Below are 25,059 nucleotides of genomic sequence, written 5' to 3'. Positions count from 1 at the left end.
GAACATAAGTTTCTGAACAACTGTAACAGAATTCAGACCAGCAGGGTGTTTCTTTTAATGATCTCCAAGCGTCACTGTTTGTCAAAATCATGCAACTTAGTTAAATGAAGCAGTGTCTTCATAATGTGAACGTTTTGGATTTAACAAACGTGTGACAATAAACCGGCGGATGATTGCAGCAAAATAACCGATATATATTACCAAAGAATAGAAACTACTTCTGACTAAGCATTTTTTAGCTTTTATTTCTTGGAAAATAAAATAAATAGTTTATGCAGTCACCGTGGTTATATTGTAATTTCAATATTTTTGTTGTTCATGATTTCGAGGACTTCATTTTCTCTGCCTATTTCATTAGAGCACTTTAAATGAATGGTTAAGAAATTTGAGATGTCACAAAAGATAAATTTAATTGAAAGAAAGAAACTGACATGGTAAAAAAAAAGAATCACTAAAACTTACCTTAAGTACTTTGATGTAGAATTGTACAAAATTATTTTCAGAGATTTTATTGTCTTCTTCGTAAGGTCGTCGTAGCTGCAAGAAAATATATCCTTCAGTCCGATATCATATTTTAGAACATTAATAACGTGATATAGGATCGAAAAAGACCGACCCCATTCTGTCCCTCTTCTAACTTTGTGATGAAGTTGGTGGAGAAAGTAATAATGTCGAAATCATCAGAACGAAACCATTAAAATTAGAACGCAACGTCCTTTCTGCACCGTAACCGGTTAGTTTTTAGCTGGGTGATGTGAAGTTTAGCGTTCCGTTCAGCACCGAGTCCATATGAGACGTGGACCTACGGTTCAACGTTGAATCTGAACTTGTTGCTCTCCTGCGCCAAAAGCGCGAACACTAACCATTTAGCTACAAAGGAGTCATGTTCATTTTTTTTCTTTTCTCTTTCCCGTTTTTCGTAGGTTTTTGTAGCTTCTCATTTGAATAGTATCACTTACAGTAATATAGTACAAATTACTGTACTTTTTCTAAATTTCATTTCTTATTATTACTAGCTTTATGTAGTGTAGCTAATGTTGACTCCTCACTTTCGTAACCGGTGTTCCAGAAGTTTAGCTTTTACCGAAGTTTCCTCCATTTGCTTTATGTTGAAAACTTACAATTTTGTTGACAAATACTTTGCTATTGTCTATGTACGATCATATTTTCCAATTGTTCCTCTTTTTTTAAAAAAGAAAAAAAGTAACTAAGTACACACATCGCAGTGTTTTAACAGGAACTGCATTTATCAACACAGATGACTACACTGCCTGAACACTTCACTATGTTATTACATTGTATTTATACTCGTATCTCCTTGGTAATTTGTATATTTTGCCTACTTTTAATGGCTAGCACGTATCTGAATTAGTAAACAGGGTTAGAGTATCCTCTCGAAAATTGATGTCAGTGATATGAATAATATTGAAGATGATAACAGAGCATTTTACACAAGAGAAGTGAAAATGATGACACAAATATTGTCGTATCGCAAGTGAATTGAGAGATACATTTCACTACAAAAATATACGTTATTGTGTAACTACACCTCCAAAATAACGCAGAATACTCCTGTTGAATAAAGAAATATGAAATTTAAAGAAAACAATGTAAGAGTTTTCCTCTATATTTTTGCCTCTCGTGTCTTTAGTAAGCAACAATTAGAAACTGTATTAAAATGGCAGTACAAAATGTACTTAAAATAAATTAATAAGGATTTGATTTGTGTGTTTGTTACTGTATGAAGTTAGAGTGGCTCATATTGGAGGAATATTACTTGGTGTGTGTAAGTAAATACTTTCATAATGAAGTTATATAATTATTCAGTTCTTGTAAGTATGGTATTCCAAATTGTTATTCTCTATATTCTCAATATACTTGTTCATTCTAGCTCCCGAGTTGCTAATATTATCCTGAACCACAGGAAAAGAAACTGGCTACTGAACGCTTACACAAGACAAATGTAATGTACCTATGTTTATTTTTTTTATTGCCATCCTATAATTGTTTTATTTTATTTTATTTTTTTTCTTTTTATAGCTAGATCACGTTCTGGTTAACCATCAAGTAGCACCGGGTCAGTTGTACACATCTAGTCCTGTTCGAGGTTTAGAACCATCTGAATTAGTGTACAGCATCCAAAAAATAGTGAATGAAAACGAGAAATTAAAAGATGAAGTAAGAGAGAAAACTGTGAAGTTATCACAACAAAATGAGAAAATGTTCGAGTTGCTTCAACAGAGTCAAAAGTAAGTATTTCAGCAATCTCTTCGTCATTAGGGTGCTCATTTTAAGTCAGTGCGTGTCAGAAAACAAATGTTACTTTAAGTTAAATTCAAATGCTTTCAAATTAGTACTGATATTTGGCATTACTCGGTACAGTTTTCTTCTTAATGGCAATAAAGATTTAAATAAAATGTGGTGTATTAGTAGAGGTGTTACTTCTTTTTTTCTATTAATCATCATCATCATCATCATCACCATCACATCGTATTCTTTTGTTCTTAAGGCTTTGCCAGTGAATTCAGTTGCAATGTCCTCGATATAAGATGGAGTGGACTGCGAGCTGCTAGACCAGCTGAAGCAAATTGTCATTTGCTTCTAGCTGTCATTTGCATTTCTTGCTATTACCCATATGACAGCATGTGACAGCTGGTCTTACTAACTCACAACTCATTCCAGAGAATCAAAAAACAGAACACCTCAACTCCTTGGTCAAGTATCTGCATAAACTACAGAGTATTCTTTTCTTCTTCTTCTTCTTCTTGTTTTTATTATTATTATTATTATTATTATTATTATTATTATTATTATTATTATTATTATTATTATTATTAAGTTCTGTAATTTATCTAACCTACTTCGTTTCAAATACACGTGCCAAGACACGTACATAGACAAGGTGGAAAGGAACACTGACTGAAAGAACATATTTTTGATGCCAAATACATGCTTCAGCATCAAGTCTTTCAAGAACATCTAAGGGAAACAAAGTACAACAGTAATAAAGTGGAAGTACAACGTGATAAAACTAACTCCTCTTCATCACTCAGAACTAAAAATCCCCATCGTTCACAAAAGACAAGTGTACGAAATCCTTTTTATTCAAGCGAAGAAGTCGAAAATTAAATTCGGACAAGGGCGCTCTGGACAAAAGTTGGAATGACATCCTTGACTACTTCACGTTGTCACTAGTGCTGCTCACGTTTCATGACATTTTCAGTTTTCGATTCTTTTAAAAATCGATTTTCGGTTTCAAAAATCGAAACCGGTTTTTCGGTTTAGGAAACGGAAATCGATTTTCAGTTTTCGGAATAATAAAATGGTTTCAAAACCCAACAACGACTGGCGATTTTCATCGTCTCTCCAATACAAAAATACTTCGATGCAATACAATGGTACTCGGATTAGAACAAACGGTTTTCCCTTTCTTTCCATTTCTTTAAGATTATCATTCCTTAGTTTTCGATAAGTAGTACTCGAAACGAGAAATATTAATCGCTAGCGCCGATAGTCTGTATATTTTTAATACATACAAACTCCTATAACGGTACCGCTATGAAAATTAAATGGAAATAGTGTCGGTGTATATCAGACTGAATATACGAACCATTTTGAGCAATGCATAACATAATCATCGTCGTAATAAATCTCTTCGTATCTCCGGTGCGGAAGTGGGTTTTTCTTCCTCCCCTCTCCCGCAATCAGGCATTGGATATAAAGAAGGAGAATATTTGACTCTCCTCCTGAATCATAGATTGTTTTGAAGAATAATAGTTAAAACTTGTTAGAAGCCATAACAACGAACCTCCTTGAATTGATTAATATATCTTGTTTTGTTTCTCAATTAGATCTGCGGAACCTTGTTTACTCGGAGCCCCTAGCTCTCTCCTGAGAGCCACAAAAGGTAAAAAAAAAAAAAAAACACTCACACACACACACACACACACAAAAAAAAAAAAAAAAGCCTATTAGATCTTTTTATTTGAACAAGGACGTATTACACATAAAGTGTGTAGTATATCTACTGATAATTTATTATGGTATATTGATGATCACCTTTGCCATCGTTTCAGTGACGTCTGTGCTATTCTGCGGTCAAGCGCTCAGCCTAAGCTGACTCCGTGTAAGATATTGTGTATTCTACAACGTAACCAAAACGTTCTTGCTGTTTTTCACGTCCCGTTAATCGTACGCTCACAGAGAGGAAACGAAATGACGCAGGCGCTCACAGAGAGGAAACGAAATGACGCAGGTGCTTGTTCAGCGCTTAAAAGTTAGTCTGACCATCGATCTTCAGTAATACAGGCTCGTTGCGTACATACAGAGGTCTACTATTGAAGAGAAATTGAGGTATCGAAACATCTTTGTTTGCATGTGTTTGTTGTATGACTTTAAAGTGGGACTGTCAGCTGCCACATCAAATTGCCGCATATTCCAGGGATTTGGGGAGAATGCCGTAAACGAACGCACCATGAAGTTTCGGTTCCAAAAATTCCGTTCGGAAGATGTGGGCCTTTCAGATGAACTTCGCCGTGGATGACCACATATGTTGCGTAACGAGACCCTGGAAGCAACCATCGAGGATGACAGTAGTCTTGGAGAAAGGTGATGAACTTGGAGAAAGGTTCTATACTTCCGCTGAAACAGTCAGACTGCACTTGCATGGGATAGAGGAGGCATACAAGTTAAGCAAGTGGGTACGCCACACATTGTCGGCAGCCAACAAGGAACAACGAATGGCAATCTGTTTGTCCTTGCTCACTCAGCATCTGAACAAACCTATCTTTGATCACGTGCTTACTTTTGGCGACAATGCTAAGCCACATATGGCAAAGAGGATTGGAAGACCCTTCAGCAACTTGGCTGCGAGACCATATTCACCGGAACGTGCAGAGCTCCTCCGTGACTTATAACGTTTACTCCATAGGATGGTGGTCCAAATAGAGCAAACATTATATTATATAGTCGTAAATAGGATGTTTGCTCGAGCGTTGACGATGAAACAAGTTATCCGAAGAAAACTCCTTTCAACGCCAACTACACATAAGCAAAAATTCTACGTACAACTTTTTATAAAGGCAAAAGATTCAGCATCATATTTCCGAAAATTAACAAATTACACAAATAATAAGTAAAAGTAAATTTTGCACCATGTACTCAAATAGACAGCCACGAGGCATAGGAGATGACATGCACAATCGCAGAAAATACTCATCAATCGATTTGGGAAATTTTAATTATATTGATACTTACATAACTTTAAATTAGGAGATAATAATTGTGATAATAATATGTATGGATGTTTCTTATAATGTGAAAAATAATTCGATTCGATTAAGTGCAGAATATGATTACACAATGTCTTGTTGCAGCAGGGTAGTAGAAGCTGTTGTTCATTCGTCTCTTCGGCGCCAAGTAGTTTTCCTCCCGCTAAATCTCTTCGGCTCTCGCTGTACGCGTGGGTTTCACGCGTTAAGTGACGTAAGAGAGGACAGGGCTATGATTGGCTGAAGAAGTGCTGATCAAGCTCACAACACCCACATGCGTTCTCTGAATGAGAAAACACACACACTCACACATAGAAACGTCGTCTGCTAGTATATGCTAGTCCTTTTAAATTAAAAAGAGAATTAAACTGCTTGAACTGCATACAGCCAAAATAATGAATAAATGAGTTTATGACAGACTAAGCAGTTAGCATACGCGCCTTTGGCGTGGGAGCCCCGGGTTCGATTCCTGCATGTGGTTCGGATTCCACGTTAATCAGTAAGTCCACGCCTCATATAGTTTCGCTGCTAAAATTGACGTTAAACTCAAAATCAACTCAACTAATTACCATACATTCTACTTCCAGTAAAACCTTACTTTTTACATACGTTTTGACAATGCTGAGAGCGAAACTTTGACGTTGAACATAAGTTTCTGAACAACTGTAACAGAATTCAAACCAGCAGGGTGGTTTTTTTAATGATCTCCAAGCGTCAACTCACCGGACGTTAAGCTCAAAATCAACTCAACTCACCGGACCGTACATGCACCATATTCACCGTATCTTGAACCAATAGATTACTTGTTTCATTCCCTCGACAACCACCTCCGTGGGATATTCTTCGCAAATAAGGGAAACTTGTGGACGCACTCACGGACTTCTTTACATCCACGACCACCGAATTTTATTATCAGGGTATTGTGAAGCTGCAGGAGCGTTGGCAAAAGGTGTTGGATGCTGATGGAGACTACTTCGAAACCTAAAAGTACTTACCGTCCACTGTATTGTTCTTTGTTTATCATTGCTCTAGAACGGCATGAACTTTTTTGGTTATCTTGTACAATGCAATCTATATTAATTGTTTTAATATTTAAATACATTTCTACTTTCCAAACATTACTTGAATGTTAACAATGGGAGAGGGAATCAAATCAAGTTTGCTACGAATATGAAACTTTAAAATGTGCAAATCGCACACAATATGAATAATAGAATAAGTTATATATTCAGTAATATGATGTTCAAACAGTGGCTGATGGACGGGCTGGGACCCCTTTCGTCCGATTGCGCCACGAATTGTTAGGCTTTGAACATACTTTTACTTTTCAGTACTACCTGTGAATATTCTAAATGTATGGTAGAAATTACGAAACGAAATACAAAATGATTACATTTCTTTTTCTTCTTGCAACATGTTATCGCTATCGGGAATGGAACGAATGTCTGCGTACACGAAAAGCGCACGCGCTTACCACTAGACCAGTGGGGAGTGCGATTTTAATATATGTTTTAGATAATGCAAATGTATTTACGCATAACATGTGGAAAAACATTTAATTCTGTTCTGGCATACCGAATTTATCGAATTGTAATTTTGTATTATAATATCATTATTCCCGTGAGTGTGCAGTAACTGCGTAAGATACTTTTCAGAAACTCGTTTCTAACTTATTCCTTCTATAATCGTGTAACGTAGCTGACGTGAATACACATGAAATGGGATAAACGAACCTTAATTTAAACTACAGCTGACATTTTTAAAAAATCGATTTTACATATAGAAAAGAACAATCTTACAAGCGTAGATATAATTGTCTTTAAGGGGGTCATTAAAATTTTGAGAGGTCATTCGTGTTTCGTGCGCTTTGCTAGATAAAGAAAAATAACATACACACTAATTACATATTGAGCAGCCGTGATTGAATTGGTATATCATTAACTTTATATCAAGGTTTTCAGGTCAAGTGTCAGAGTTCTATTATATACCTAGGTAGGTCTATATGGGGTGTTCTAAACCTCGCTCCTGTGCTTAACGAGAGTGATGGCTGGAGGTAAAAAGAAGACGAAAATATCATCTAGCACTTAACCTCCGGGGCCTTGTTTCGGCTGTAAATCCCAGTTTAAAAAAATTATGATGTGGCAATAGCGCACGGCAAATTTTAAAATAAGTGTGTAACACCAAGGAGTGCCGTTCTTGGTGCGGAGTAGGAGTGAGTATGTGACTGTCGACCAGGTGATCCGTGTTCAAACCAGATTTGTCAGTTTTTTCTTTCTTTTTGTGTCGTATTCTAATAGTATATTTTTTATGCGATCTCACATATCGTGGTGTAGCTACTATTTGGCATTTGCAGTTACTATATTCTAATATAACAATCTCAGAACTCAAATTCGCGGAAATGAAACGCGTAAAATTTTTGTGTCCCCAGACTGTTTGTACAAATTTCCTCATAATTTGACAAGATAAAGTAGAATTTGTCTAAAAATTGTGTCGATTTTACATTTGATTCAGATTTCAAAATTTACGATGACAGTCCGTGGGGTTGAGGTTAGGCAACCCCGGAGTACATTCCACAGGCACCCTTTTCCCAATCTAGCGTTTGGGCTACACTATCCGAAAAAACGCGTCCAGTGATTTCTGCTTAAACTATTTATCATACTGCCGTTGAAATGTGGTGTCATTTCATCACTGATCAACAAGAGAGGAAGAAAGTTTTAGCTCAGAGCAAGAATGGACCAACAATGAATGCCCCATAAACAACACCACTACCAAGTTTGGAAAGCCTGCCGTCGATGAACCAGTTGCGGTTCATATTTGATCAGAATTTGAAATTCTTCACATCCGTAACGTAAAATTTCATCTCGTCAGAGGATATTTAAGAAATATATTTCTTTTAGTTTCAAAAATAAAGCATTGGGATACTCAAATACTTTGCATTCTTGGCTGAGTTTTGATAGATAATTCAAAATCTGCCGTTCATGCGGATGGAACTTTTCGCTTTCAAAATTTTCAGCACATTGCTGCAGCCTAAGTCAGTTTACATGCATAATTACTAATGATTGGGATGAAACTTCGGAAGTACTTCAATTCTCTTCTTTTTAGAGTCAGCTACAACGATGTTTATCGTAAACCGATTCTGTTTCACGATTGTTTTAATACGTTTTTCAAATTGTACTATCTATTATTGACTTCATCTGATATCTTTATTAAGATCGACGACCGACAGTTCCTGCTAAATCTATCTTTCGTCCACAAATAAGAAATGTTTCCAGAAGTATTTCTGTTAATGTCAAAGCTCGGTTGTCTTTCTCAGTACCACTGCTCACGTGTGAGTAGAAAACAATACAGGGTTCTTACTGGTTAGGGAAAACTCAAGGAAAATCAGGGGGAAAAGACTAAAAATCAGGGAAAGTCGGAAATTTTACAAAATATTTTTTTTTCTAACATTAATTGTACACCAATTTCAGCTTAGCTAACCATTATAATACCTAATTTTATGGGAGATAAGTGGAATGTACGTTTGGGCATTTGAGTACTATTTGTCTCAATAGAATAAATGTTCTCATATATAAATATTCAGGGAAAGTCAGGGAAATAGATTTCTCCAGATCAGTAGGAACCCTGCAACACTGCCGTTCGTTGCAGACTGTGCGTAAAATGTATGTCATATACCTATTTCTTAGTCTACGAAAGTAAATGCACAACATAATTAGATTTTAATATGCAGTAACTATTTTGGGAAGTAATCGTCTATTTAATTCACTTTCGGTGTAATCCTCTATTTGATGTAATAAATTGAAATAATTCTGTATTTTTAAGTTGATTTTTGTATAATTTCAGATATATTGAACAAAGCACGAACATGTTGGAGCGACGGTCTGAAGCGTTTCAAACCAATGCTGGAAACAATGATAAACTTCTTTTGTTAGAACAAGAAAAGGTCAAACTTGTCGCCGAATTAAGTAACGCAACAACAACTATCAATGAACTAAAGGTAAATAGGTATTAAAGAACTTAACGTTTAAGTTAACACTCTTAAAAATCGAACAACCAACAATTGTTGTGAAGTCTTTAAATGTACGTTCTTTAGCTAACAATCACCTATTTGGTGTGTGACACACAATCGGATTGTTATATTCGTAGTATAATTTGTCTTTGATAGCTACACACTAATGAAGAAAGTCGACTTTATATGTATATTTTTAAATTTTGTCCACTCTACTTCTTTTAACACAGAAGCGTCAAAATCAGCAAAAGGTTATTGAAATGTTGGTGATCACTACACACACACTAACTCACAACTTGGTGGTACCAAGATAAAAGTAATTTAAAATGTTTCTATTTACATGTTTCATACAAATTAAAACGTTTTACTTCAATATAACTGAAGTATTCACCTATTTATATTCCGTAACGCAGAATAAACTTTACAAAATTTCGGTTACATACACGAGTAACCTGTAACAAGGATTAATGAGGCTTAACACGTATGTATTAAGATCTTCACATGCTTATTGTTTTAGTATGAAATTTGTATACAAAGTAACATAGTTTTAACTTCAAGAATTTCCCTTTTTATGTAAAGGATAATCCAAACAGTTGACTCCCCCTAACATCCGTTTACATAGAAAGAAAAATCTTGAAGCTAAAAATACATTACTTTGTATACAAATTTGAAGTAGCTACTGATACTAAAATAATAAACATTTAAAGATATTAATATACAACGTGTATTAAACCTGATTAATCCTTGTTAAAGATTATTCGTGTACGTAATTGAAATATTGGAAAGATTATTCTGCATTAGGAAATATAAATAAATTAAGTACTTTAGTTATATCGAACCATGTATTCCATACGTTCTATCAGTCAATATGTTCTACTTTACTTTAGCTGCTTTCTTCTCCTTCTTCGCCGCCTTCCGTAATCCGCAGACAAATTGGATCAAACTAAGCAAATTGCCTATGTACAAATCTGAAAAATTGAGTTACCTGTACAATTTAAAGGCACAGAGCTTTACTTTTTAAATCCCGAAGCTTCACATAAATAAGTAAATCGAAAGTCTTCTCGATGTTACGATCGTCCATTGGGTTAGTGTTAAAATTAACACAATGTATCAGATTGTGTATGTTAATATTTAACCTACTTTAGCAATTAATTGAAAACAACTTTTTACATATGAAAATACACTTTGTAATACTGTACAATAGGGATAAACAAATTATGACATAAACTCAAAATCTTACCTTTTACCCCCAGCTGTTGATCCTCTTTAGGACGTCATTTCACTTTGCAATATTTCAGTTCTCGGTGGGACCGTGTTTACGCGCATGTGTGACAAACCGAAATCTCTTTGTAATTACATTATATATATGCAAAAGAAAAAAATAGACTTCAAGTATTTGGTAAAGGACTCTTATATATTTTATTAGTTTTATCATTAGGACATAAATAGAAAGAGTTCAAAAGAGAAAGGCAGTAATAATTTTTTATATACATTTGAATAAAAAGTGGGTACAAAAATTTTGAAGTATCACTTAACATTAAATTTGTTATAGCTACATTGACGCTTTAAGACTATATCACACTTAAACGTACAGGATTTTCTACTGCTCTAGTGTGGAAAAGAAACGCATGGTTTAACATATTTTTGATGATTTATAAAACATGTTTTTGGTAGTTGTATTTTATTAACATGGGTTATATTAATATGCAGGGTTCCCACGCCCCTGGAAAATCCTGGAAAACCCTGGAAATTGAAATTACCCTGGAATGTCCTGGAATATCCTTGAATTTCTTTGCAGTCCTGGAAAAATCCTGGAAAAGTGGAAGTTTTTTCAATTTCCTAACTAGTTGCAATTACATGCAATAGAATGCGAACGAAAGCAGTCCTGAGAAATAAAAATTGCGAGACCTAGGACATTTTCCTCTCAGTGCCGCATTCTAAGGCGACTGAGTAAACGGAAACGCACAGTATACACCATATTCGGTGTAATACATTTCCGCTGTGTGGAGAGATGTGTTCATTAGAGATTTCTGTGCTTAGTGTATTGATTTAAAAAACTATTTTGCTTCTCGTATCATGTTTTTGATCTTTTTGTGTAGTCGAAGTAACAACTAGGCAACGTTACATCTTAATCTGCAATGACATTGTATAAAAGCGAAAGTGCATTAGACTGAACATTGTGTACACTATGCGTTTACGGTTTCTCAACCGCTCGTGTAAACTGCTCAAAGGCGTGCTACCGCTTTCAGAGCAATATCCATTACGAAGGAAGGAAGGAAAAGAAATGTCCAGTTAGTTAACTGGCGATCTTCGTTTGATAGATTGTGCTTTGTTCATGTGGTCGAATAATAGCGATACTTCTCTTGTTATTTTACTTAACGATTAGCCAAAAAAAAAAAAAAAAAAAAAAAATGCCTAGAGGCAAATCCACGTTCAGTAAAACTTGGCTGAAGAAAAAATAATATAAAAAGTTGCTGACTGTGGGTCCGGACAAGTACAGTGCAAAATGTGTGCTTTGCTCAAAAGTGTTCGGTGTTTGCAACATGGGTGAGGCTGCCATTCGAAGTCATGAAGGGGTAAAGAAACATTTGGCTTTAACAAACAACCGAAATGGCACAGTGCAGATTTTTTTTTTTTTTTTTTTTTTTTTTCAGCCGAAAACTACTGTAGGTAATGAACGGAAAAAAGTTAGTAAAGCCGATTTGCCATCCACCAGTGCATCACCAACCATTCAGGTGACACGCAACGATTGTTTGCGAGCTTAAGTACTTTGGGCAATGAAAGTCGTGACATCGCGTTACTCGTACAATTCTTGTCAAAACATTTCGAGTCTTTTTACCTCTATGTTCCCCGCCAATGATGTGGCCAAACAGTTTTCATGTGGTGAAACTAAGTGTTCATATTTAAGTGTGTTTGGTTTGGCGCCATATTTCAAAATTCACCTTCAAGATTACGTGTCTGCACAGCCAAGTTACGTTCTGCTTTTTGATGAAACTTTGAACTCAACGACAGCTATGAAACAGATGGATATCCACGTTCGCATTTGGGATATTAACAACAGGGTAAGTAGATGTTACTGAAAATTTAGGTGTTAGTTTTAAATACAAGAACCAATTTGTTGTTAAATACTCGCATCATTCTAAGTGTAATGATGTGTAGATTATTTCTAAAAGTAACTAAACTAGCTTTACTTAACCTAGATTAGGCATACTTTTGGCTCACATCTGCGAAATATTCGCCATTTTTGACACTTTAAAAGGTAATACTTAAGATTATCTCCTCAACTATAACAGCTTTGGTTATAGTGGAAATCACCGTTATTTGGTTACGATGCTAAAAAAGTGGTACAGACACAGTATGCCATATTATTAATTGCGACTTAGTTATTTGTAATCATAGTTAAGTAAAGGAACTAACTGCAGAGGCACTTTAGACTCATGACACTTATACTTAATGTTCTGAGCTCTAACAGAAACATATGGAGGTATAACTAAGGTCCTACCGAACTTGGGGAAGATTGGTTTTGATTGAGATTGGAGGGGATTAGTTGCACGGATATCAGAACTTTGTTTTAGTCAAAGTTCCGGATTACTAGTCTCATGCCAAGATTTTAAAATAAAAGAAGCGAAATGAAGTATTCGATATGACAAAAATCACATTTCTCTGTTTTGAGTAAGATTTATATTAAAACTTGATATTGTGAGTTATCATATCAGTGATTACGAACTCTACGTTATTTTTTAAAACAAAATACAGAGGTTGTTTCCAATCTATGGTGACGATTTGAAGCTACACTAATCTTAAGAGAAACCATGTCGCCATTATCGAGAATGCTCTATTTGGTGGCCCTGCATCTTGGCAATTGCCCTTCAGCGAAGTTTCCACTCTAAGAGGCTGGCACGCAGTGTTTACGTTGGAAAGGGCAGTTATGTAGACCTCCCAAAAAGCACTTATTTACGGCTGCATTCGTCCAGATATGCACTTACCACATCTGTCACACATAGTCAATGATCCAAGGTGCCCACACGACTGGTAATTTCCTTCTCTTCCCGCTTGGTGGTGCTGCACAGGGTGTTTCATTTCGTCACTATAGATCGGAAACAACCTCTGTATACGATAGAAATAAACTAGCTGACCAAAGCACTGTTTTTATTATTTTTACTTAATAAAAACAGTGCTTTGGTCAGAGAGTGTAATTTCTGTACAACAAATGCACTTAAACTTACTTTTTTCACTTACAGGTGGTAACCCGGTATTATGGTTCAGCATTCATGGGACATTCTACAGCTGAAGTGATGCTGGAAGATTTCCAGAACTGTGTTGAAAGACTGAACCTAAATAAAGTTCTTCAGGTATTCATGGAATGTGAATTGGAAGTTTCATCGTTTGTTGCAGGAACAGTTGCTACAGACTTCAGGAGTGCATTTGTTAAATGTGGGAAGCTGTGGGTTCCACATTGTACATAATTCTGTAAAAGAAGGAATGAACAAAACAGGGTGGCATTTGATGGAAGTTTTCAGTAGTTTGCACAGGTTTTTTCAAGATTTCCCTGCTAGAAGGGAGGATTACATGAAAATGACTGGCTCACATGTGTTTCCATTAAAACACTGTGTGCACCGTTGGGTGGAAAATTTGCCCGTTGCCGAGAGAGTACTACAGATGCAAGGAGAGTTAAAATTATTTATTGATGAATGCAGTAAAACGTCAAATACCCTGAACTCAGCTTCTTTTAAAACCATCAAGTCCCACTTTCAGGAACCACTGACAACATCAAGTCACAAAGGACATCGGCAATTTCTTGACAGTGTATCAGGTGGACAAGCCAGTGATTCCTTTCCTCTGTGATGATCTTTATAATTTAGTGCGAAATATAATAAGAAGATTTATTCTGAATAATAAAGTTGAAAGCATTGGTAATATTCCATAGCTACTGAAATTACACATACAAGATTCTGTAAATTACACTCATCCAGAAAACATTAATGTTGGATTTGTAGCTCAGCATGAGCTTGATCAGTTACTGACTAGCAAGGCCATCAGTGAAAAGCATGTGCTAGAATTCAAGATTCAATGCAGGTTTTTTCTTCTTTGCATTGCAAAAAAGATATTGGAAAAGTCACCTATCAAATACCCACTATCACGTGCCATACAATGTCCGAATCCCAAATTAATGGGAACAGATAAGCCGAGATGTCAGAAAATGACGACGAGCTTATTAAAGACATTGACAGACTTAAATAGAATTGAGGGTGGAATGTCTTCTTGCGATGATATGCTGAAGGAGTACAGAGATTTTCTTGATGCTGTTGTTCTTCCAAACAACGGTGTATATAAGGAATTCGATCATATTTCAGGCAAAGAAAGTGTTGATGCTTTCCTGTATAGAGAAGTTGGTTCGTCAGGAAAATACAATAAGTTGTGGTTGCAGGTGATGAAGCCAGTTCTTCTCTTATCACATGGGCAAGCCACAGTTGAAAGAGGATTTTCTGTTAATAAGGAAATTGAAATCGAAAATCTTCAGCAGAAGTCATTCCAAGCGCAAAGAATAATATGCTGGCGTTACTCAGTTATGTTGGTGGTGTAACAAAAGTAGATTATTTCAAAGGAACTCTTAGCTTCTGCATCAAGTGCTCGTAGTAAGTATCAGTTATTCATAGAACAGAAGAAGGAGAAGGCAAAGAAAGAGTCATCACAAAATAGAAAAGAAGTTGCTGATGCTGTTCAAGAGCTGAAGAACAAAAAGAAACGGTTACAAAATGACATAGATGAACTACAGAAATCTGCTGACAAATACGCCGAAAAAGCGGAACAGTGTGACAGTTTGACTTTCATTACAAAATCAAACAGCATGAGAAGATCTACAAAACAAAAAGAAGAGGAAGTGAAAAGTGTGGTGAAGGAGCTAAGTGAAAAGATGATGATGTTGAAACTCAGTTAATCTGCCATAGCGATGTGTTGGTCTAAAGATTAACAGTAAAGTAATGATATTCTGCTGAACTGCATATTATAACTTCAGAATAGGTATATTTTGTTAGAAATACCGTGGAATTTTTATGTGATATCCCTGGAAAATTTGCCTGAATATCCTGGAAAACCCCTGGAAAATCCTGGATTTTTTTTTTTTTTTTTTTTTGCCAGTTGCGTGGAAACCCTGAATATGAAATAGACATCAATAATTTTATATAGGCTTAATAAATGCACTCTAAGGTCATTTATAATAAATACAAAATAGATATTTATCACATTTCCATCGGGTGTTATACTAATTGAAAAACTGGAATATATATATTCTTATAATTAAGTTTTTGCTACTGAACCGCTATACCTTATAGTTTGAATAGCTGATATCTTCACAATTGACCTTAATTAAATGTCTGAAGAAAGGTAATAGAGTAAGGTGTTAGAAATATATATGGGAAGTTAAAAATTATTGATCACCATTACCATACTAACCCGTAAAGGTCAGTATTGTGTTAAATTTTAACGTTCTGTGTTCATGCACCGCGGGCTAAATACATTAGATGATAAATATTAGTGTAAATAAATGCTGACGGAAGAGGTTCAAACTAGAAAATGGTAGCAAAGAGGAAATTTCAAGAAAACTCACGAACACGATGTTGCCCACAACAAGTTCACATAACTTGGGATTGAATATCGCATCCTTCATGCTAGAGATGGGGTACACTACCACTAATCCAATGTGGCTGCGTATAACTATCTGATTAAACAATAGGATTCACTTCCTAATGTTACATTCGTGAAAAAAGTGTTTGGGGATGCCTCCTCTAGACCTAAAAGCGAATATGAATTTTCCAACATGTGTAAATCAATACGATGCCTTCAGTGCTCCTGACCTGCGAATTGCGGAAACTGAAGAAAAGATGTAAAGGCAAACGATCCCAACATATTGGATTTATCGTAAGTCGTTTGAACGAAGGGTCATCCAGCAATAGAATCGATGCAGTTTTCAGCGTGGTTAACCCTTATCCGGGCGACCGGGGCCTCCTAGGCCCAGTAGCTTCATTTTTCTAAAATTTCTCAATAACCATACATATTTCGAAGACATAAAATACTGAATTCTTCTATCTTTCGTCGAAGTTAAAATCATGAACATATCGAGTTGGTAAAGCTTTTTTTCTAATAATAATAATAATAATAATTTGAAAATCTTTTCCTGACATAACCGGGCAACCGGGGCCTAGGAGGCCCCGTATAACTTTAGTGAAATTCCTGTCAAATATTAGATCAAATTGTCACATAATTATATATTGAACACATGACTATTGTAACCTTTAGTCGGAACAGTATGCGGCAACAGACATTGAATTTTGAGTGTTCTGCACTTAAAATATATACTGGGCCTCACAGGCCCCGGTTGCCCGTTTACGTTACAAAAATGTCTTGCCCGGATAAAGGTTAAATGCGTATAAAAGCAGTATTTTGGCTAAAATACAAGTTAGTCAAGTGTGAATATAAATTTTAGAAAAGACGAGAATAATACAAATGTTCTATGTATTTTATTATGTGTACTTGATCAAAATATTTGACTTTGAACTCAATGCTGTTCATACAATTGAAGACTAACCTCTGCTCGACTACCTGTATGTGCTAAATTATTCTACTTGTAAAATTACACTGCTTTATTTATATTCTCATATACAAGTAAAACCTGTCACCATGATCACCTCTCTAAGTTAGCCTCCTGCTTTTACCTGCATTTTCTCACTAGACATGCATTGATTTACTCTTTAAGTTAGAAAACTGTCTGCCTTGAAACTTGGCCGCATTGAAGCAATGTTTGTCCTATGATGTTAATAATAAATTTACCTATTTATCTTTTCCACCAAAATACCACGTTATTATTATTTTTCTCAAGCAGCTGTGCCGTATTTGTGAATGGAAAATCAAAAGTATGCATTCCCTGGATTTATTCTGTGAGATCAATGACCAGAATAGCACCCTGATTGATGAAACAGTGAACTGGAATTTAAGAAGTTGTTGTATTTGTTTACTGTCTGTTTGGTCCATCAACATGTCGACTCCTTTCTTCAATGAAGAGTTTAGTAATTCCGGAATATCTTCAAGGTTAAACTTAACCATCTCAACCGATGGTACCTGACAAGTTTTCAATAGCTTGTCAATAGGTAGCGAATCTATTTAGCTATTGATACCCAGTATCTTTTGTTTCGGGATGAACACTTGTAGCTCATTAATAGCTGGCTAAGTTCAAAATTAGAATTTGATATGTGGCAGAAAGAATAAAAGTAAAATCGTAGGATATAGAATGAACGATCATAAATAAAATTGTTATTAACTACTGATTTGCTGTGAAGTACAGTGGATATTATCCAAAATATATATATATATATATATATATATATATATATATATATATATATTGCAGTAGAAAAGAAATGAAATGAAATCTTTACGTTTTACGTCACATGGTTGTGCCGACTAGAATAAAGGAGACGGTGATGTTGAGAAATGAATGAAAGGGTGGAATCAAGAAAGTGGGAGAACCTCGAGAAAACCCACGCACACGGTGTTCGCCCACCACAAAGCTCATTTGGTGCGGGCTAGGATCGAACCAAGGAGCCCATGAACCAGAGGTGAGCGCTCTACCACTGCACCACGGCCCCCACTGCAGTAGAAAAGACCATATAAAAGAATCAGTTCCTGGACATTGCAGATATATTATTCTATTTATGATTTTCTTTTTTTTTTTTCTTTTTTTTTTTAAGTTTGAATATTGTAGTGCGCAATAATATATATTTCTGTAAATTACGTGCATGTGTTTCTGTTTTGATTGTTCTTATGCTTGTGTTTTTATGTTGGACTGATATTCAGGAAGAATTAAGGTGTATATGAAATATACTGTAGTAATTTTCTTAATACTGCAGAATGGTTATGATTTACTTTATATACCTAGGTATATATTATTTAAAAATAACTGTCACGGTATTTCTTATTAAAACCTTACTGTCAAGCAATATTAGATATTCTGAACTAAAAGACGTCGATTACTCTTATTTTCTGTAAGTTACCGACTTCTCAATGGAAGCGATGGTGGCAAACATAGACATTTTTCACTGTATTATATTTATATTATAGTTAACGTAGTGCACAAGCATATTGTAGTGTGGAGTTAATTGACGTCGTCATGATTTTCTTAAAGGAAATTTAATGCCCACGAATGGAATAGAAGTATCATAATCAACAGCGAAATTATATTTATTCAAAGTTTAGCAGTATGACAGAAAATGGAAGTGACAAGTGCATATATTGCTATCGCTCCTCAATAACTTAAAATATTAATTTTCACGCATGAAGTTTCTTAAAAGCCTTAGTGTTAGGCTGCTCTTAATTTAAAGCATGTAAGGTACGTATATATTTTTTTTTAATTTAAAGAAAGAAAGAAAATACATTTCAAATAATGGTGAAACGCTTTTGTGATTACAGATGAAGTTAGATAAGAGTGAGAAGAAAGAAAGTGATTCGAGTGAAAAAGCCGAAGAATATAAGCAATCAGTAAGAAATTTGGAAGAAGAATTAAAATGTGTTCAAGAGCACGAGCGAGGTATGTTAAAGAAATTACATATTTTTGAAGTAGTTACCACTACTGACATTCGTACATTCCCTTCTTGGATAAAGTATTGCTACCTTCCCAATAGCAATGTTCTTGATCACTGATTACCCTGATGAACCACTCCCTATATTCCTAATGGAAATCCAAATCGTTCCCATAATGCAACAAAAGTGACTCTGCGACACTACCGGCTAGAGTTGTAACTAATTGCATTGTCTGCTACTGGCAGTAGCTAAGTGTATCATTGGCTAATTCTATCAGACTCACGCACTCTGAATGATTTGATTTGTTCTTGCTTTTAGTATTTCGTAGTACCCAACTTCCTTGAGTGGCGGAGCCACAGTCTCCATAGTTTCAGTGGGAAAAGCAGCTGAAACGTCTTATACTATATTATTACTTTATGTTCTTGATTGTTTAGTTAATCAATATTGGGGAGAAATAGATTAAGTTAAGAAGCACATACTTAGTTTCGTTGAGAATTAGTGAGTAGGAATGTGTTCAAATAGAAGTGTTGTAATGTTGATGGAGGTGTATTTAGTGTAAGATAAAATTGATTGTGGGACGTTTACCTAGGTTTCAATTAAGCTTACAGTGAGTATAGAATAAAATATTCAGGAAAACTTAAGTCGGTTTTACTATTATTCCCAAGAGCTAATAGTGTTGTAGCTATTGTACTCATTTGTTAGTTCCTGTTCTGTTTTCTGTATAGTGTTTACTTCTGGTTGAATTACGTTATCAACTGTCACTTCTACACTTTCAGAATTGAAAAGCAAGCTGCATAAACATTTGAGTTAAAACAAAAGAATAGAGTAAGTGGGTATAGCTAGCCTTTGTTGGTAGTAACCTTCATAAATTAAAAGCTTGTCAACGGAAGCAGGGTAATGATATACGAACATATATATATAGCCATGTAACATTATGTTCTGAAAGAAGAACGTATAAGTTTTCATGAATATTTGCTTAGTATCCGTAAAACCATAAAACAAGGCGTCATTTGGTGCAAGTTGTTCTTATTTTGATGGAACCGATAAATTTTTGTACTGTAAATTATATATTACTTTGTAAATTGGCCACCTACTTACCTTGAACTTCGCAGCATCAGATCAACTTCGTTCATATGTTTCAAACATTGCAATAATTTGTATATCTTGGCCACATAAATTACCATTATCTCTATATATCTATATCTACCTATCTCTCCGTCTATCTGTCTCTCTCTCTCTATATATATATATATATTAACGTTAACTATCATTGTTGTTATATGAGTGTCAAATGTACTGGAACTATTGATGGACTTTGTGGGGCTAATGATTGGAATGCGACCCAGATAAAAAGATGGAGGAGAAAGAGGTTTAGTTAAAGAACTGCATACACGAATGCAAGAAATTGTTTCCTTTATATTGTTTTTCATATCAGTTTTCGACAAGTGTATGGACGTATCAGCACCTTTCTTCAGTGGAAACTTAAACTAATACCAGATAGCTTCCAAGGTTGATGATTAGAACCTCATTTAATTCATCTAATTACACTCAACATCATGTCTATATGATCTTCTTGTTCACCTCAACCATAGGTTGATGGGTAACATGGAAATTTTAAAACTTTTCTTTTGCTTGGGAAAGCTGTTTTATTCTTTGATAAGGCCTCTTCTTCGCAACTGCGTTTAGATATCCTATCCTTGATCTCTTTCTGGTTTTCCTTCTGCCTTTCCTTCTACCAGCACGGTGATTTAATCGGAGTGCCGAATAAGATGGCCAAGCATCCTGTTTCTTATTTTTCTTATTATCTTCATGATCTGTCGTCCTTCATTAGCTTCCTTTAGTACATCTTCATTCCTTTTCCTTTCGATTCATATATATCTATATAGTTTGTCAAAAGTTTGCAGAACTTTTAAACTTCAGATTCTTTCCACTTTTCCCAGAACATATAGCTAACGGTAAACATTGCATTGCAGTAGGTCATAAACAAGAGAAAAATTAAAATTTAGAAGGTACATGTGCAAGAAAGAAAGAGAAAAAAAAAAAAAAACATTAACAGCTGATTTGTTGTGGTTACTTTATAAAAATGTAAGTAAAATCAACAGTTTACTTCTTAGCTGTATTTTGTGATGCGGCGGCGTTTGTGTTTCCATTTTCAATATGAATAATTAGTAAGATATATTAAATATGTTGTAAACATTTTACTATCATAGCATTGTTATTTACTGCATATTAATTATTTAAAATAAGAAATAATGCCACCAAATTATAGTAGAGGCTCTGTCATAGTTATATTTTGTAAGTTGGCCAGATTTTTGTTTAGCCGTCAGTATCCAACATAGACACAGGTTTTATAGTATTCCACATGTTTCGACCATACATTTTCAAAGATGTCACATGGCTACTAATGAGATTACTACTTTAAAAACCTCTGTTTTCACGTTTTTTTCCGTGATAGTGCATAAATTATGATAATTTTTGTATATTTGTTCACACTTCCTTCGAAAGCATCGTATCCTATTTCATGCCGATTTCATGTGCTTCACAAGGAGCTTACATTTTAGTGTAATGAAACCCTGCTTCTGCTTTAAAAAATCACAAGTTTTAAGAAACTTTTTTTGTTATTTATTACTAGTTGTGACTCTTACCTACCTGTTTACTTACTGTATATTTTTAGTATATGAAATTTCGTTTCTGAACCTATTTCTTCAAGTTGTTTTTCATACATTATATTCCTCATTAGTAGAGACCGGATGTTAGGCAAATTGCCTATTCTTTAATATTAAAGATATGATCAAAAATAAGGTTTTAAAGTTTATATAGGGGGTTATAGTTTCGATTTAAGCCAATTTTATTTTGCCTATTTTGCCTGCCTATTCTATGCATTTTCTTCAAAATAAGCCTTCATTGGGAAAATATATAATTTATATAACATAAATAATACATACATATATACGTATATTAGGTGTTTGTAAACACAAGCACGTGGTACGTTACAATATATACACAGGGTGAACTTCAAAGATGTGCACATACTTCCGAGGTGATTAATGATATCAAAAGAAGACAAAAAGTTATCTTGTAGTTTGTCGAATTCCGTGTCGTGTGCGAGTGATAATGATGCCAACTTGGAATCGCAAATCGAATCTTGACAATTGGAATGGAACAGCTAGATGTGCACATACATTAGGAGGTGATTCGTGACATGAAAAGAAGACAAAAAGTCCTCTTGAATGTCACGAATCACCTCCCAAAGTAGGTACACACTTTTATGCCTCGCTCTAATTGTCAGGATTCGATTTTCGATTCCACCTCCCGAAGTATGTGCACATCTTCCAGGTTCACCCAGTATATATGGAATGCATAGCAAGTTTCGTTTTTATATATGCAATAAAAGAAGATATTGACAAAGAAGTATGTTTCTATATTCTTTGAGCATTATTTATGACTTGAATCTATTTTTTAATGGTATTGAGTATTTATCTTCATTATTTCGAGCTACATTTTAGTGCCTATTTTACTGCCTATTTTATAAATTTTTAGTGCCTATTTGCCTGCTTATTTTCTAGGTCTTTAGTGCCTAAACATCCGGTCTCTACTCATTAGTATATCGCAAAGTTTGTGAAGGTTTATTATTTTTTATTTTTTATTTTTAAACACCTAATATGTGTTATATTAAATCTATACAAGTGTAAAAAAATCTGTTTTACGTTTCATTGCTATGATCTGTAGATTAAAGGTGGTGGATGATTAATGAAAATGAATAGTTGTTAAACAATTGGTAATAAAGTGTACATTTAGCAGTTATTTAATTTGTTCACGAACCAACATGTGATTACATAAATATCCATGCTCCTTTCTAAATATGGTTATGGCCCTTGTCTTCATAATAAACAGCTAAGCGCTTTCATTTTCAGTACCATTGCTACCCATTTTCAAATAATTGAATTGAAACAATACAGCGTTAAATTGCAATTAAATCGCCACAATATATGATTGTGGAAATATACAATTACTAATACTCATATCTAAATATAGTTATGGCTCTTCTCCTGTTTTGAAATAATTGAATTGAAACAGTAGAGCTTTTAAGTTGCAATTAAGTCGTCATAATACTTTGAAAATCAGCAAATTGCTTGCACGTTAACGACATTTATTGGTGTCAGACAGACAGGAAGCTCAGAAAGCGGCATTTATTAGCATAATCGCGTACTCTTAGGAATTAGAATAACGCACAAACGGAGGTGCTTCTTTTTTATGTTTTTATGTTAATTAGAATTTTCTTCTTATACATATCTACCGCCGTCCACTTTTTTTCAATATCATAAATTATTAAAGCGCGTGACCAAAATTGCTTCTAATCCCTTTCTAATTACGTTTTAGTTAAGTAATGTGTATGTTAGGTCACATTGCTCTTTTAAGTCCTCACTTAGTTTCGTACTGCAAACCAGTACCAAGTGCAGACATTCCATAAACGAGAATCCTGAAAAGGAAATTCCACAAACGAGAATACTTAATTTAAGAATATTTTAAAATACAAAATTCATGAAACCCGGACTGTGTATCAGACCGGCTCTAGAAAGCAGGTCCATAACCTTTCCGTTATATGGCAAATATGGATGCTTACACAGGAATACCTCGAATATCGTGATCGTGGCTGCGAGATGTAGCCCATTGTTTACACAGCCAGAATTACATTTAGTTCAAGTCTCCACTCTCCAGGTAGTGCTTCGTTTTAATCAGATGAACAACAGCACGGGTTAAATTGAAACTTCCTATATAAATTAAGCTTGAATTATAATCCTGTTTTTCTAAATGAATCTGCTTTTCTTACTTGACACGTTTAACACATTTCTTTTTCTTAACCTAAGTCACTGTGAAGCAGACATAAATCTAATCATGTACGCTCTTGTAGTTGATAATAGTGTATATTGTAATATTCTGACCACTTGTTGGCTACAGCAGAAGACACTACAACCATAAACAAGTCATCACGTGTCCCTAAGGACGACGTCTATTGGCAGCAGGCACGACAGCAGTGCCATCAACGAGGATGAACGAGGATCCTCAAAAATCCTATATAAAAGGAGGAGCATCAGATACCTCAATATTAGTCTGCCTGGATTGATCATTCCTCTCTCTTGGCTGCGTGGGCCCTGAGATTCTTCCTCACCTCTCTTGGCTTTTTGAACTTGAGATTTATCTATACCTTTCTCTGGCTGCGTGCGCCCCGAGATTCTTCCTGACCTCTCTTGGCTGCTTGAACCTTGAGATTTACCTATACCTTTCTCACTGGCTGCATGGGCCAGGAGAATCACACAAGTAACTCACTTTGGTCGACTGCTTGGATCGTGGAGTAATCTCGTCCTAGAACCTCATAGGCTGCTTGGACTCAAAGTTATCCTGTATTACAACTTACTCATTCCTTAGTATTTACATAAGAAACAGGCTTATTCGAAGAGATAATTACTGTATAGAATTTGACTTCGTAAAGAAGAATTTTGTGTCTAGTCTTTTCTAAGGTGAAAGGGAAAAACAAAATCCCGTGTACGATTCTTCTACCACCAAAACGTTACAGTATTTTTACTGTTTTTTTGCTTCTATACCCACAATGGGTAATACTAATAACCGCCGCCGTTGTTAAGTTTTATTGATCATGTCAATAAAATTATTATATGCAGTAATTGTGTCTATACATTAAACTGTTGACACAACTTGCAGTTTCCATTGCAAAACAAGATGGCACGGACGAACTGAAATTTGTCTGATCCCATGCAGAGTTTCCCATTAATAATTAACGATTAAAACACTAATGTAATGAAATTATGATAAAAACACATATAAAAATAAAGTCGTTTCAAATACAAATTTGTTAAAAACTAAAAAAAAAGTTTCCAAGTGTAATCTGATGTTAAAACACAGTTGATGTTAAGTTGGTTATTCTAGTGCCATATTGATTGGTCCTCTTGTTTCCTTTTCCCTTTTTATCACATACATAAAATGTAATTAACAAATTTGAAAAATCCTTAGCAATGACCACCCCTTCTTCACACATTATTTATCTCGATTGTCGCGGATTCGATTATTGTGGTATTTTTCGTGACAACAATAACCCTGATAAATTGATATATTCCTATATATATGAAATGGAATTCGTTTGTATGTTTGAAGTATAATGTCACGGTTATATAAACAAAACAAAAAAAAATCTTT

The 25,059-nt window shown here is 34.9% G+C and overlaps 1 protein-coding gene across 1 annotated transcript in view; it reads left to right on the top strand.

The window, feature by feature from the left end:
• Positions 1-25,059, top strand: part of LOC145690180 (FK506-binding protein 15-like) — a 112,822-nt gene that overhangs the window by 52,474 nt on the left and 35,289 nt on the right. Inside the window, exons 11-13 of the mRNA XM_081764816.1 lie at positions 2,041-2,249; positions 9,111-9,264; positions 18,739-18,856. Of these exons, the coding sequence (XP_081620942.1) occupies positions 2,041-2,249; positions 9,111-9,264; positions 18,739-18,856 (481 nt within the window). The remainder of the gene's footprint in view (positions 1-2,040; positions 2,250-9,110; positions 9,265-18,738; positions 18,857-25,059) is intronic.

This window comes from Thermobia domestica, chromosome 7, assembly GCF_964235325.1.
Source record: "Thermobia domestica chromosome 7, izTheDome1.hap1.1, whole genome shotgun sequence".
Lineage (NCBI taxonomy): Eukaryota > Metazoa > Arthropoda > Insecta > Zygentoma > Lepismatidae > Thermobia > Thermobia domestica.
This window is presented reverse-complemented; position numbering and strand designations above follow the sequence as displayed.